This window comes from Haemorhous mexicanus, chromosome 8 (assembly GCF_027477595.1).
Source record: "Haemorhous mexicanus isolate bHaeMex1 chromosome 8, bHaeMex1.pri, whole genome shotgun sequence".
In the NCBI taxonomy this organism is placed as follows: Eukaryota; Metazoa; Chordata; class Aves; order Passeriformes; family Fringillidae; genus Haemorhous; species Haemorhous mexicanus.
Genome location: NC_082348.1, coordinates 28365069 through 28377871, shown reverse-complemented (window position 1 = coordinate 28377871; position 12803 = coordinate 28365069). Strand labels below are relative to the sequence as shown.

Here is a 12803-nt window from a genome sequence, read left to right as displayed (position 1 = left end):
CTTGGGAAAACAGTGTAGAAATCTGATAGAGGAAGCTGCATCTAAAGCTTCCTGGGTTTTTTGCAAAAGCAGGAGAAAGCATTATGCAAGAAAGATCTGCTTATAGAACCAGCAATTGTCAGACGATTGACAAGAAATTTACAGTATGCTCTCACCTAACAATGCCAGTGAAACAGAGGTATCCAGGTTTTCCACATCAGAAAAAGGCTAAAGTTTTTAGACCTCCTGCTCTCTGTAAATTGCCAGTCAAATTTTAACATGTTTCTCAAGAAATGATTGGATTTTTAGTGCTGGGAGCACCCTATATTTATGGCAGGGGTATAAAAGGAGAGCAAGTACCCTGGGGAGTGTGAGTGTGGATGGAAATTCAGTTTTAGCCTTTGCCTTTGTCATTCAGCTTTGAGGAGGAAATTATTTTGGTGAAATTCCAGCTTGCTTCTCCTAAAATGACTGTGAAAACTTTTCAGCTTTTCTGTTTTCATGTCAGACTTGCTGTCTGAGCTGGACAGGCAGCAAAAAGATTTTCTGTGTTGGAGAGGGCATTTCTTAGATCTTCTGATAAAAGGATGAAAACTGTAACATTGTGCATATCTTCTTTGAGATTAATTAAATAATTAAGTCCCCTAGACTGCTTTGGCAAGTCCTTGGGATCTGCTCTATGGGCTGCAGATAGAGAAAAGCTTGCTGCTTTCTTAAAGGGAAGTACAAGGAAGTTACAGGAATATAAAACAAAAAAATAAAGTTGAACATATTAGAGGAGCTATTCTTGCTGCAAGTTTGCTTTCTTGAACAACTCTAATAGCTGCATTTCTGAGCTATAAGAGCAATCCTTGTCAGAATATCTCCTCTTACTGAAGTGAAATCTATCTCTGTGTAAGTGTTTGGGAGTGAGATTCCATGGTAAGTAGCTAAGAACTCCCACTGGAATAGGGATTGCTGCTGAGCCTTATAAAGATCTATGTTCTGAACTAAAATATTTCTGTCGTACATGGTAAGAGAGAGTAACTTCATCTATTTAGAAGTTTTTGGACAGCATTTCAGTTCCTGTTACTTCCATCAATGTCCTGTCACAAACCAGACGTTACCTGTTTCCTCTTGCAGAGTAAGCAGAAATGGTGCAAAAAAACCCAGACTGAAGAATCACCAATTGGAAGGAAACTTTCTGATCACAAATTAAATAACAGACCAGATGCTGACTGGCTTCAGCTGAAACCCCTTGCAGGTAGGCAGTTACTGTCAGAATTCTCTGAGTGGGAGATCCAAAGTAGGAGCAGGTTACTGGGGCATGGTGTGTAGCATGTAACCTCTCGTACAGTTTTGCTGCTATTATGCAAATCATTGTTAATAAGACTTAATAGGCTTTTCCCTATTAAATCTTTTTTGTTTTCTTTAGATCTGAGAGCACTCTCAACATTTTCTAATATGCCATAGAGATGGTTCTCAGACTTCAGAAGCAGTCATGTTTTGGGTGGCTGTGGGTCTTTGGGAGTTTGTTTGCTTGCTTGCTTGCTTGCTTGTTTGTTTTCAGGGTATTTCTGGTGTTTTGGTTAAGCTGTTACTGACTAGCTCAGCCCTAGCAAAAATTAGATCAAAAATGAACACCCACACAATGAATGGGGATATTTTCCACTTTGAAGATCCCAGCATCTGACCAGTTACAGATAAACAAAATCTGTTTCTTTCCATAAATGCAACCAAGTATCCTGAATACTCCTCAAGTATCCAAAACTACTTTTGCACGCTGTTCCTTCATGACAGCCTGTGGATGCTCCTTCTGTGTGTACCCAGAAGAAATGCTCTGTCCCCCTTCTCACAGGGGGAGAGAAGGGCAAAGGCTTTGCTTCATAACCTCCCAATCCTGTTGCCTGCATGGCTGCAGAATTAATTTATTGATGAAAAACCTATACAAATTTGTATTTGCACAAATTAGGTTTATTTAATTTGATTGGTTTGTAGAAGAGAGAGTTAGGACTGCAGCCTTCTCCACACAAACAATCTCAAATGGGATTTGGGGCACCGACACAGAACATGGAAAGTTTTCAGCAGTGCAGGGGTTGAACATATGTTTGAAATGTCTGCATGACAGTGGAGGGTGAGCTGTGACCTTCACAGGCATGTGCAGACAGAGCAGGTAGGGTTTCCTAAACCATTCAGACCCCATCTACAGCTCTTAAGACATTCTCATCATTCTGGCAACTCTCCTTTGCCAGTGTTGAACCACAGACTTTGTCAGTAGCAAAGTTACAGGCCCGAGTGTAGGCTGGGCTAAAGCTGGCTTTGAGCACTGTGGATGCAGTGCTGCTGCCTTGCAGTGGAGACTTTTATATGTTGTACATGCAAATCTGTGAAAAAATGTCTCAAGGACAGACTTAGTTTTTGGATTGAATGCTGACAACACAGTTGCTGGAGTGGGATGTGTTAAAGTACTTGTTTTGCTTTCCCAGAGCAGTTAACCCTTAGGTCAGGGGTGCAGTGGTTGCTGGTTAAACAGGAATTAACTCAGTGTCTCTCCCAACTGATTGGACTCTGCAGGAGCAGACGACTCGGTCTTGTCTGAAGATCGCCTGAATGAAACTGAACTGACTGACTTGGACGGGCAGCTGGAGCCCCCTGCCAAAAACTACCTGCCTGTGGAAGAGGACAACAACCTGCACCACTCTCACAACGACGTCTCCCACGGCGCCCAAGAGCACGAGCTGCACGATTCCGAGTATGACAGCCATGGCGAAGATAAAATGATAGCTAGAAAACACAGTCACCACTGGCATCACAAACATTCCCATCATTCCCATGGCCACTGTCATTCTGGAAAAGACCTGAAAGATACTGGGATAGCTAATATTGCTTGGATGGTAATTATGGGAGATGGCATTCACAACTTTAGTGATGGCTTAGCAATCGGTAAGCAAAAGCACTGAGTATTTCTCAACAGTTTCTCCTTACCTTTAGTAACTCTGCTAATATTTGACTTATCAGTAATCACAGGTAAGGCTTCCAGTTAGCACCTGTGGTTACTGCCATCGTTCAGTCTCCTGCAGAGCAGAAATAAAAAGGCTGTCAATTGTAATAGTTTCCCTTTTGTTAATATTCTGTGCTATTTGCACTAAAATTAGTGTATCAGTAGCAGTGACAATCACAGTCTCTGCCAAGGAGAGACTGGTGCAGGCAAACCTTGGGATTTATGGAGCACAGTAACCCATCTTTCTTGTTCGGGTCTCCATTGCCTTAGAATTATAAATAAATGCCTTTCAGCCTTATTTAGAAATATATTTACTAACAATAATAGTAATACTATTTATATTATTGTTAATACTTAGAATTACACAGTACTTGCAAATAAAAATGCACTGTGAGTCAGGTTACAGAAATAACACAGTTAAAAATATTACTTAGGATAATTTCATTTTAATTTAAGCAAAATATTATTTCGGCTCACGGTTGGTATAGATTTATTTCTAGCCAAGTGCAATAAAAATGGGAGTACCAAACAGATTTTATTAGATGTATTAAATCAACTTGGAGTCACACAATGCTCTAAATGTGATTTGAGTTGTAAAGTATATTAATTTAGATATACAAGTCAGGATGATGATGAGAGGACTGAAGTGCACACTTTTGGTTCCTCACTAAGGTGGCTGCTTAAGAGTAAGGGTACGAATGGCAGAAGGAACACACCCATTTTAAAGGATGGGGGATAACATTTGTCAGGGTGTCTAGCTAACAATGGAATCTACTACAGTTTCTCCACTTCCTTCTGACAACTTCTAAAGAAACTAAACTCCTTAAAAATTAACTTGTTGCTTCATTTTCACATAAAACATGTGACACTTTGACAATGGCTTTTAAGGCCAAAAACAATTGTCATGCCTTCTGTTGAGAACTTCACAGTATTGAAACTCCATTTCTGAATATTTCTGGCTCAAGCCCAAACAGCTGAATTTGTGGTAAAATGTAGATTTTAGAAAAGCATGCTCATCTTTTTAATGTATCAAGCTATAAGGAATCCAGAGGAAAGTTAAATTTCCCCTCTGTCTTCAGATTGTGTTTTCTCTTTCTGCTTTATGCTGCCTGTTTAGACTGCTCACTGCAGGCTCTTTTTATGCTTTTCTCTGCTCCAGTACAGAAATTTAATACCAGTTTTCTCATCTCAGAATTATTTAAGGTATGACATTAAAGTTGATTGAATTCAATTAGCTTATGCAAAAGTACTGAAAGATATTTAGGGCAATGTTTACCCTTATTATTTCCCAGGTCTGGCGTACTAATATTGCTGATATGTTCTCTGAAAATAGAGTAGTAGAAAGGAGCTGGAGAGGTCATGAGTTAAATACTAGTTTGGATTTCCAAGCTGGAAAGGAGAGAGCCAGACTCTTGCTCATGTACATTCCTAACTGTCCTCATGTACTGGAGAGTTCCTAAAAGTGTTGTTATTTATTAGCTTGTTGCCTTTATGACACATTTTTGGCCAGTTGTGTTCTCCTCTCCAGGGTTTGTCTTTCAGATAAATGAGTAATAAAGCCTGCAGTGGTAATGCACATCCAGGGTGCTTCCAGTATTTCCCATTTGTATACAGACAGGACACAGACATAATGAAAAATATTAGTGTGCATTCTAACACAAGGGTGTCAGCTCTGCAAAGTCTATTGATTTTATGACCTGAAAATAGTGAAATATAATTTTAATTTTTCTTCCTTTTTTTTTTTTTTCCCTAGGAGCAGCTTTTAGTGCTGGACTGACAGGGGGAATTAGTACATCTATAGCAGTATTTTGTCACGAGCTTCCCCATGAATTAGGTAAGTAAGTGTAGAAACTGTGCCCCATCTGTACAAAATCCTTATCTACAAGCTGTTGTAATACTGTGATAAGCTCAATGCAGTGCAGAAGCTGCAGAGGTGACCAGAAACTGCTTCAGAGCAGGTACTGCTACAGGACTATGTTGGTAGTGTCTAGTTACAGCACTTCTGTAAAAGTTTTTTGAGCATGTTTTAAAAATATTCTTAGGAGCATACATTTTACATAGCTCTGCATTTTATAGTGTTTCACACCACTCTGTGTGGCATTGTCTTACACAAAGTTAAGTCATGAAGTAAACACAGGTTTACATAGGTAAAATTCCACGTGGGGATTTCAGAAGAGGCTTTGTTCCAGCTGTGGCCAAGTTCAGCAGGTGTGGCCATTTAGGGTAAAGCCTGCAGGCACTGTTGCAGTGCCATTGATTCTCCCCTCACTAATTGAAGCATTTCTTCTGGAGGTAGCTAACCATGATGAAACCTGTTGGTTTTACATTGCATGAAAATTTACTGCACCCTGAGAGTTTAAAAAGAGCAGCCAGAGAGAGGAGGAATTTTCTGGTTTTCCACTGATTGAAGTTGTGCTAGATTGACCTAGGTCTGTACTCACAGCTTGCTCACCTGAAGAGCTGCTGGGTCTGAATGATCAAAAGTGAGGTAAAACAAGCACTTCTAAAACCTTAGAGGTGATGAGGGAAAGCATTTTACATAGGCAGCTCCTGAGCTATAGGTAAACTGTGGGCATAGGGAGGAAATAATAGAGCAGGTGTTCGTGGTTTGACACCTGTGCTATACAATCATTAGTAAAGTGAAGCTGCTGCAGTATATAAAGGATTGCAATGTCTATTACAGTGCTTAGAACTTAACAGCATAGCATGATGAAATGAACCTTGTCTAAGGGGTGAGTAGTTTATACCTATTTTTTGATTTTTTTTTAAATTTTGATATGTCTTGATTCTAATTTTTGATTCTAGATTAGGCAGATAATTTCAGGCATGGGTTTAAAAACATTATATAAGAATACTGCATTCATTGCCCTGATGTCTGTACATCAACTTACACTTCTCATGATCACAAGAATTCAGTTTGAATGAAGTAAAACTATTAGAGCTGATTACAAGACCGAAGTCTAGACTTTTATAGAATATCTACTTTTAGCACCTAATTTAGTAGAGCTGTCCTGAATTCAGAATAAAAGACATTACCTTGGCATGCCTTTACCCAGAAAACTGATTCAGGGTGGATGTGAAGTCATTCTTTGTGAATGTAACTCTTCCTAGTGCTCAAACTCAAATTCATTGTCATCTTCTGTGGGGACAAATGCCTCATTATCCTCTTCCTGGATTTGCATAATGTATAGCTAAGAGGAATTTTCACCTGTATTGATCCTAACTAAGCCTCTGGTGTTATGTGCCATGGAGAACTTCTGAGAAAGATGAGTGTGTGTGTTCTCTGTGGGAAGAGCAGACCTAGACCCCTCCATTCACCCTTCCCAGTTAATCACTGCTACCCCTGTGACAATCAGCAGGATGAACAGGCACTTTTCAATCACACCTTACTCAAGGGATGGCAGTGCCTGAGTTCAGTCCTTCGAGGGGCCCGTGAGCCCCTGCAGCAGCAGCAGCAGCAGCAGCACTCTGTGGTCAGGGGGGTCTCAGGGTTGCTCGGAGCGCGCTGACGCACAGCCCGTGCTGTCCCCACAGGTGACTTTGCGGTGCTGCTGAAGGCAGGGATGACAGTGAAGCAGGCCATCGTGTACAACCTGCTGTCAGCCATGATGGCCTACATCGGCATGCTGATCGGCACGGCCGTGGGGCAGTATGCCAACAACATCACCCTCTGGATCTTCGCCGTCACCGCCGGCATGTTCCTCTACGTGGCCCTGGTCGACATGGTACGGCTGCCTGCGCTGGGGCTGGGCTTTGGGCCTGCTGGGTGGGAGCATGGGGCTCCTCTGGGTGCTGCACTTCCGTCTGCTGCTCGGCTTTAGTCTTCACCGAGACTTCACCGTCGTGTATTCCGTTCTGGAAAGTTGAGCCTGAACTTTTTACTATGGGCAGCTGGTAATCCAGAGCTGCTGTGGTGAGTAGCTTTGAAAAAAATTACCCAGTGGAAAAAATGTTGCTGCTTCAAGCACACATAGGTGCATTATCCTAAGTGTGTGTGCACCATAGATCAGAGCCTTCAGGCAGCAGTGCTGCTGTGCACGTGTTACCAGCCCATATTCAGTCCTGATTTCTCTAAACTGCTTCAGAGCTTCATTTAAATAAGGCAGTTTTCTCACTTCTTGTCTTTACCAGCCCAAGGTGATGAGAGAGTTCTTCTCTTTTGGGGTACTTTGTAATGCTCTCCACTTCATTATGGGGACTTTAATTTGTAAATATACTGTTGTTATAAAGTCACTCCAATCTATTAATAGGTGACTAAGTCCTTTTTGGGGCCTGCTAAATTGTTAAATAGAATGTCTGGGTAGAGTGATCCTTCTTGCAACTTCAGGTGTTCTGTAGTAGCCTATAATGCCTGAAGTATCACTTCCTAGTACTTTCATTCCTTCATTCCTTTTTCTTTCCCTTGGCCATCATAGCAGTAACCAAACAGTCAAAGTCCCATGGCCTGACTCAACAATAGCAGGAAAGCTTCTGCAAGAGACACTTGAAACTGAACCAGTTTTGTCTTGGTGTTTGCATAATGAGCCTCCTTCTCAAAGACCTCTTTACCTAGCACACAAGAAGAGTAGATTTTGATTCTTCCCTGGCTGTGAGCTGAGGTTCACAGAGGTGTGGTTTTCTATCCATTCCTTGTAGCACCCCATATTTAAAAGGGATGTGTATGTGAGTATGTCTAAGTGTTTCAAATGACAAATGAATGGCTGGGTTAATCCAAGTCATATGTTTATTTGAGCATGACTTGAATTCTTTTAAAATTAAAAGAGCAGAACTTGAAGAATATTGGGCTGCACCCTATCTTGAGGAACCTAATGTTCAATTACATGGATACTTCAGTGAAAGTTCAAGGAAAGGCATTATTAGTTTGTTTTGTAAATACATTAGGTGATCATGTTTTTATTGAATGCAGTTGTTCAGTAGAGTTTAAGCCGTGTCTTATTGTATTGGTTTTGTATCTGAACCCTGGAGTGTTTATCCTTGACAATATCATCTTGTAAACTTGTCCATGTATAAATGGAATAAAGGTGAAATAACTTCCTAAATTGCTTTGTATCTTTTAGCTTCCAGAAATGCTTCATGGAGATGGAGATAATGAAGAGCATGGTTACTGTCCTGTGGGGCAGTTTATTCTTCAGAATCTAGGCCTGCTTCTTGGATTTGCCATCATGCTGGTGATTGCCCTCTATGAAGACAAAATAGTGCTTGACATCCAGTTTTGACCTGATGCTGGTAATCACTGTGGTTCCAATCTGTTGCTGTCTGGCTTTGAGTCTGCACTGTGTGGCTGTGTGCACACTGCTCAGAGGACACGAGGTGCTTGCACTGCTTACACAAGGACAGGAGATTCCTTTCTGCCTAGAGTAGCTTCTGCTTTTCTCTAATCCCATCAGCTGAGCTTACCCAACACAACTCCTAAACTCGAGTGAGCGACGTTTAGGAAACCCTGACTCTGAGAAATAAGGGCCAAGGCAGGGTGCTGTATAGGGAGCACTGCTTGCTTAAGAAAGAAAAAGTACAGGACAAGATCTCGTTTGGGAAAATACCGTTCCATTAGTGCACTTGGACAGAACCCAGATGTTGCAGCTGAAACTCACACCTGTGCAAGGAACCCAGGGAAACTTTTAATGCCACAAGAGACTTGAGTAGCTCACAGCTCTAGGTATGTACAGATCTGTATAGATATAGACAGATGTGCACACATATACTTGTGTGTGTGCACATCTGTATATATATGTATTAATCCTGTGCTGATTTTTCTCCATAGTGGTGACTTGAAGTATTCAGTCTTACAGCAGGACATGGCTGGAAACCACTGTGCTGGCTTAAATTTTTCAAAAGAAGCCCCAAGCCTAAACACTCTTTAAAATCTTACAAGCTGTGTTAAGCTGCACTCCATCATTGCAAAGCTCCTGTGTAAGAAGGCAGGCTGTTGCCATGTACTCTGCAAAGTGTAACTTCTGTCAAGGGTCAGTTTGATGATGTTTTTCCCCAGCTGAGATTTATTTGATGTTTGTTCCTTTATATTAGTAGGAAAATGCAAAATGCAGTAGAATTAGTGTTAGCTTGGGGAAATCCCTGACCTTGGAGTTCTTGAGCTGTTTCTGGTTCTTTCTTACAGATGCTAAACATGTATTGTGTGCCACTTGCAGCATAAACTACTGAAGAATTGTGGCTGTGAATTTGTGCAAACTCTTTTAACAAGAGAATCCATGTGGGAATTGCTCCATTTTTTAAAATGATTATTTTGGACTGTTTTCTCCTCTTCATGTTAAACCAAGGTGCAAGATGCTAGTTGCTGAAGCTGGACACAAGGGTTAAATTATGCTCTGTGTATGTTGTACTGGTAGGGTATTTACGATACTGTAACAGCGCATCAAATCTGTTCCTACAATGCCTTGATATCAGACATTGTGACACCAGCCATTTCTGGCAGTAAAGAATATGTAAGAAGATTTCTACTTCCAGTATAAAGGAGTTCATTTCTATGATATTTTTTTACAATTTTGGTATTTAAATTAGATTATTAAAAAGCAGATGTGGTAGAACCATGGTATGTGTCATTTAGAAGAATAGACTGAAAATTTGGGCCTTAACTTGCTGGGACCAGCTGTCCTAGATCAGATTGTGCTGACAGGCATTTATTGCCAGACATGAGTTAGTTCTTCTTGTACCCATCTCCTTAAAAAAAAAAGAATTGTGAGTTTGTGGGGAGTGCAAGTTGATTCTGTAGTATCAGTCCTAAGCATGGTAGTAGCTTTTTTTCCAACATCCAGTTTGTCTCTCTACTGTGTATGCCAGGTAAAAGCTGTACTTTGACTGTGTGCTGTAAGTTTTCAAGTTCGGTCTGCTTGGTGCCAGTGTAGCTGCTAAAAACACTTAATCCTGACACCTTTAATGAGAGCCAGTGGGTCTCTGCATTCCATTTCAAGTTCCCGTGTTTCCTGTGGCCCTTTACTTTGGAAGCTTCATTGGTCAGTTTAGCTTTTACTGAGAGCAGCTCATGTGTTTGAAAGGTATCAGTTGGTTGCCAGTATTTCTTCCTCATGCAGTATCAGGAAACAGTATTAAGGGTCCATTTCAAAGAAGGGTGCAGTTTCTTCAGTGAAGAAGCCAAAAGCCCAGAGTTCAGGCACGCAGCCATTTGATGTTCTGAACTCAGGTTTTCTTTTTTCCTCTCTAAACACATTTAGTGTAGAACCCTAATTAGCAAACACACTGTTGTTAGCTTCAGATTGCTGAATTTCTGCAGTGTAAAACTCCTGGATGACATTTTTGCATAGTGCCCATGTTAAGTCAATGAGACAAAACTTCCTGGATACCTTCTGAAGATCTGAGTTTAAACAATCTCTGTTTCTTTTGTATTAAACTGACTGACTTAAGTTTTTTCTTTTCTGTTAATTCTGAAATACAAGGGGGTCATTATACAGCTGATGTTTTGTCAAATGATTTTTTTAAAGATTTGTTTCTCTTAATTCTTTTCAAATGAAGATTTCTGTATTTCCAGTAGTATATTTACTGTTGTATTCGTTGGAATGTGGTTATAGCTCAATACACTGCCTCTGTAGGAAAATAGTTAACTTCCTTCCAAGACCATCTTCAGACAAGGGAAAAACATGGTCATTGAAGGTAGGTACTGTATTTTTCACGGAGTATAGATTGTTTACTTTTATTTTCTAGTATTTATTGCAAGTGTAACAGAGCAGTGTAACAGCTGTGACTTCTCTGTTTCCACCAGTATTGAATTCCAGATGATTCTAATGTACACTTTTGGGTCATGTTACAGACAATCTGAATTCCACTACATTTCTACTTGGCTTCAACATTCCATTTGGCTTGAATCCAGAGTCTCATTTAACTTGTATTTGTTGGAGGGCATAAATGTTACTTGTATATTTTACAATGCTGTCACTGTGTGACATCCCATGTGAATTCTGATGTAAATCACATTGCACTCGATCCGCTGTGATTATGCTTAGAAAATGTTGTAGTTGCTAGATGCAGTGTGATTATTTTTTTTATTATTTTTTTTCTTTCCTCTCCCCATTAACAACTGAGTCTATGGTTTAAAATGTGATAATGGTCCAATAAGATAACTTGCTGAGCTATTGGTTTTTTTTGTTATAACTAAATCATTTTTAAAAAAATTTTATAAAGCTGGAAATTATCAAATGCTGTTTTGTTCATTGTCAACAGTGTTGTGTTCATTTTATGTATGTTCCTTATACATAAGGAGCCTTCAGAAAATAAAAAAAAATATTCAAGGATCAGATATTTTTGTTGAGTTTCTTAAGGTTGGATTACTTTTATGTTTTAGTATTCCTTTCAGTTCTGCAGACATCACTACAAGCCCCCGATAGAAATTCTGAAGAGGACGGGGTCAAAATACTTTGCTTAACAATTGCTTAAACAATTAAAAACCAACAGAAATGCTCTGTCCTACATTTCTGTATAGGGCAGTCAGGTAGGAGCAATACTGAAAACAAAGGAGTGGATTGGGGGATTCCATGGAAAGTCACTGTGATTGTCTGGCTGATGCTGTAGCCATTGGAGTGCTCAGGGGAAAGCTCCATGGCCTCTTCTAGAGAAAGCTGCTCATCGTGGGACATTCTCACTTCCACCCTTCAGAAACATGGTCTGCCCGGAGCATGGCTGAGTTTCCTGCCTGTAAACCCTCCTCACTATTCTTCTTTCACTCACTGTGGCATGGCTGCAAGTGCCTTCCTCTAAAGCAGCAGAGTTCCCTCTATCACTGCAGCAAAAGTTATGGCTTAGGACTAACAAAATCCTGTTGCCTACAGATGTGGTTGTTTTTTTTAATCCTGAACTGTGGTGGCACTGCTGTACCTGGCTTACACACTGGACTAGAACTGGCCAAGGGCTGAAAACTCTTAAGAGCTGGAGGAAGTAGGAGATCTATAAACTGACCATACAGTCACAAAATGTTTCCTTGGGAAGATAGACAGAAAAAATAGAACCACCTCAAAAAAAGCCTTAAAACATTCTGGAGTGGAAAATTTCCCTGGAATAGAGATACAACACAATAAATTACAGTGAAAACTCAGGAGGGAATGTGAACATACTAACATGGATGTACAGTAGAAAATTGGGGTAAGGTGGTGTGTGGCTTTGCATCATACCTGTGTAAGAATGTCATCAAATAGCAGCTGTGTTCCTGACTGGCCCTTGGTAATAGCAGCATTTGTGGGCATTCCAAAGATCTCTGGGAAAGGATTCTGTGCAAGTGTCTTTGTATATTCAGTACAGCTTCAGGACTGAGAAAAGGTGGGGAAAAAATACCTCTAGAGCAAAAAAAAAGATGCAGAAGCAGCCAACCAGCCCACAAGAGGCCACAAGCTGTACTTCAAAACCACTACTGGCTTTCCTGGGGTGATGAATAAAGTGTATTAACTAAGATATAAATGATACAAAGATATAATCCTGAAAAATTCTGGGAGCTGATGAAAAATCTGTTAAAATGAGATACCAAGTGTAAGGGGCTGCAGCCCCTCTCCAAGGTGTTTTGCTGATGGCTGACACAACTCCTGTCTGATGAATTAAGCTGATTATTGAGGCCTTTCTGCCTCCAGTAAATACAATGAACTATTTCTCTTATGCTTATTTTAAAATGGTTTTAACTTCCCTGGGCTGTGTATCTCACTTACTGTCCCCTGAGTGCTGACTCACACAGAGTCAATTTAGATGGCAGTAATTGGGTGGTGTTTGCATACTGTCCCTTTCTTAGAAGTCACTGAAACAAGGACTGAGAGAAGATTAAGCCACCAAGCAAACAGTGACTAAGTAAACACTGAGACACATCAGTTTCAGTAAAGATACATCTATTTTAAAA

The 12803-nt window shown here is 40.4% G+C and overlaps 1 protein-coding gene across 15 annotated transcripts in view; it reads left to right on the top strand.

Moving 5' to 3' along the window:
- Nucleotides 1–11223, top strand: part of SLC39A10 (solute carrier family 39 member 10) — a 72144-nt gene extending 60921 nt beyond the window's left edge. For 13 of the 15 annotated variants that reach the window (XM_059853392.1, XM_059853400.1, XM_059853393.1 and 10 more), the window contains 5 exons: nucleotides 1102–1222; nucleotides 2533–2901; nucleotides 4713–4793; nucleotides 6494–6684; nucleotides 8017–11223. In XM_059853392.1, coding sequence (XP_059709375.1) covers nucleotides 1102–1222; nucleotides 2533–2901; nucleotides 4713–4793; nucleotides 6494–6684; nucleotides 8017–8175 — 921 coding nt within the window. In that variant the 3' untranslated portion in view covers nucleotides 8176–11223. The remainder of the gene's footprint in view (nucleotides 1–1101; nucleotides 1223–2532; nucleotides 2902–4712; nucleotides 4794–6493; nucleotides 6685–8016) is intronic. The other 2 variants (XR_009487401.1, XM_059853389.1) reach the window with 2 other exon arrangements.
- Nucleotides 11224–12803: the final 1580 nt, after the last annotated feature.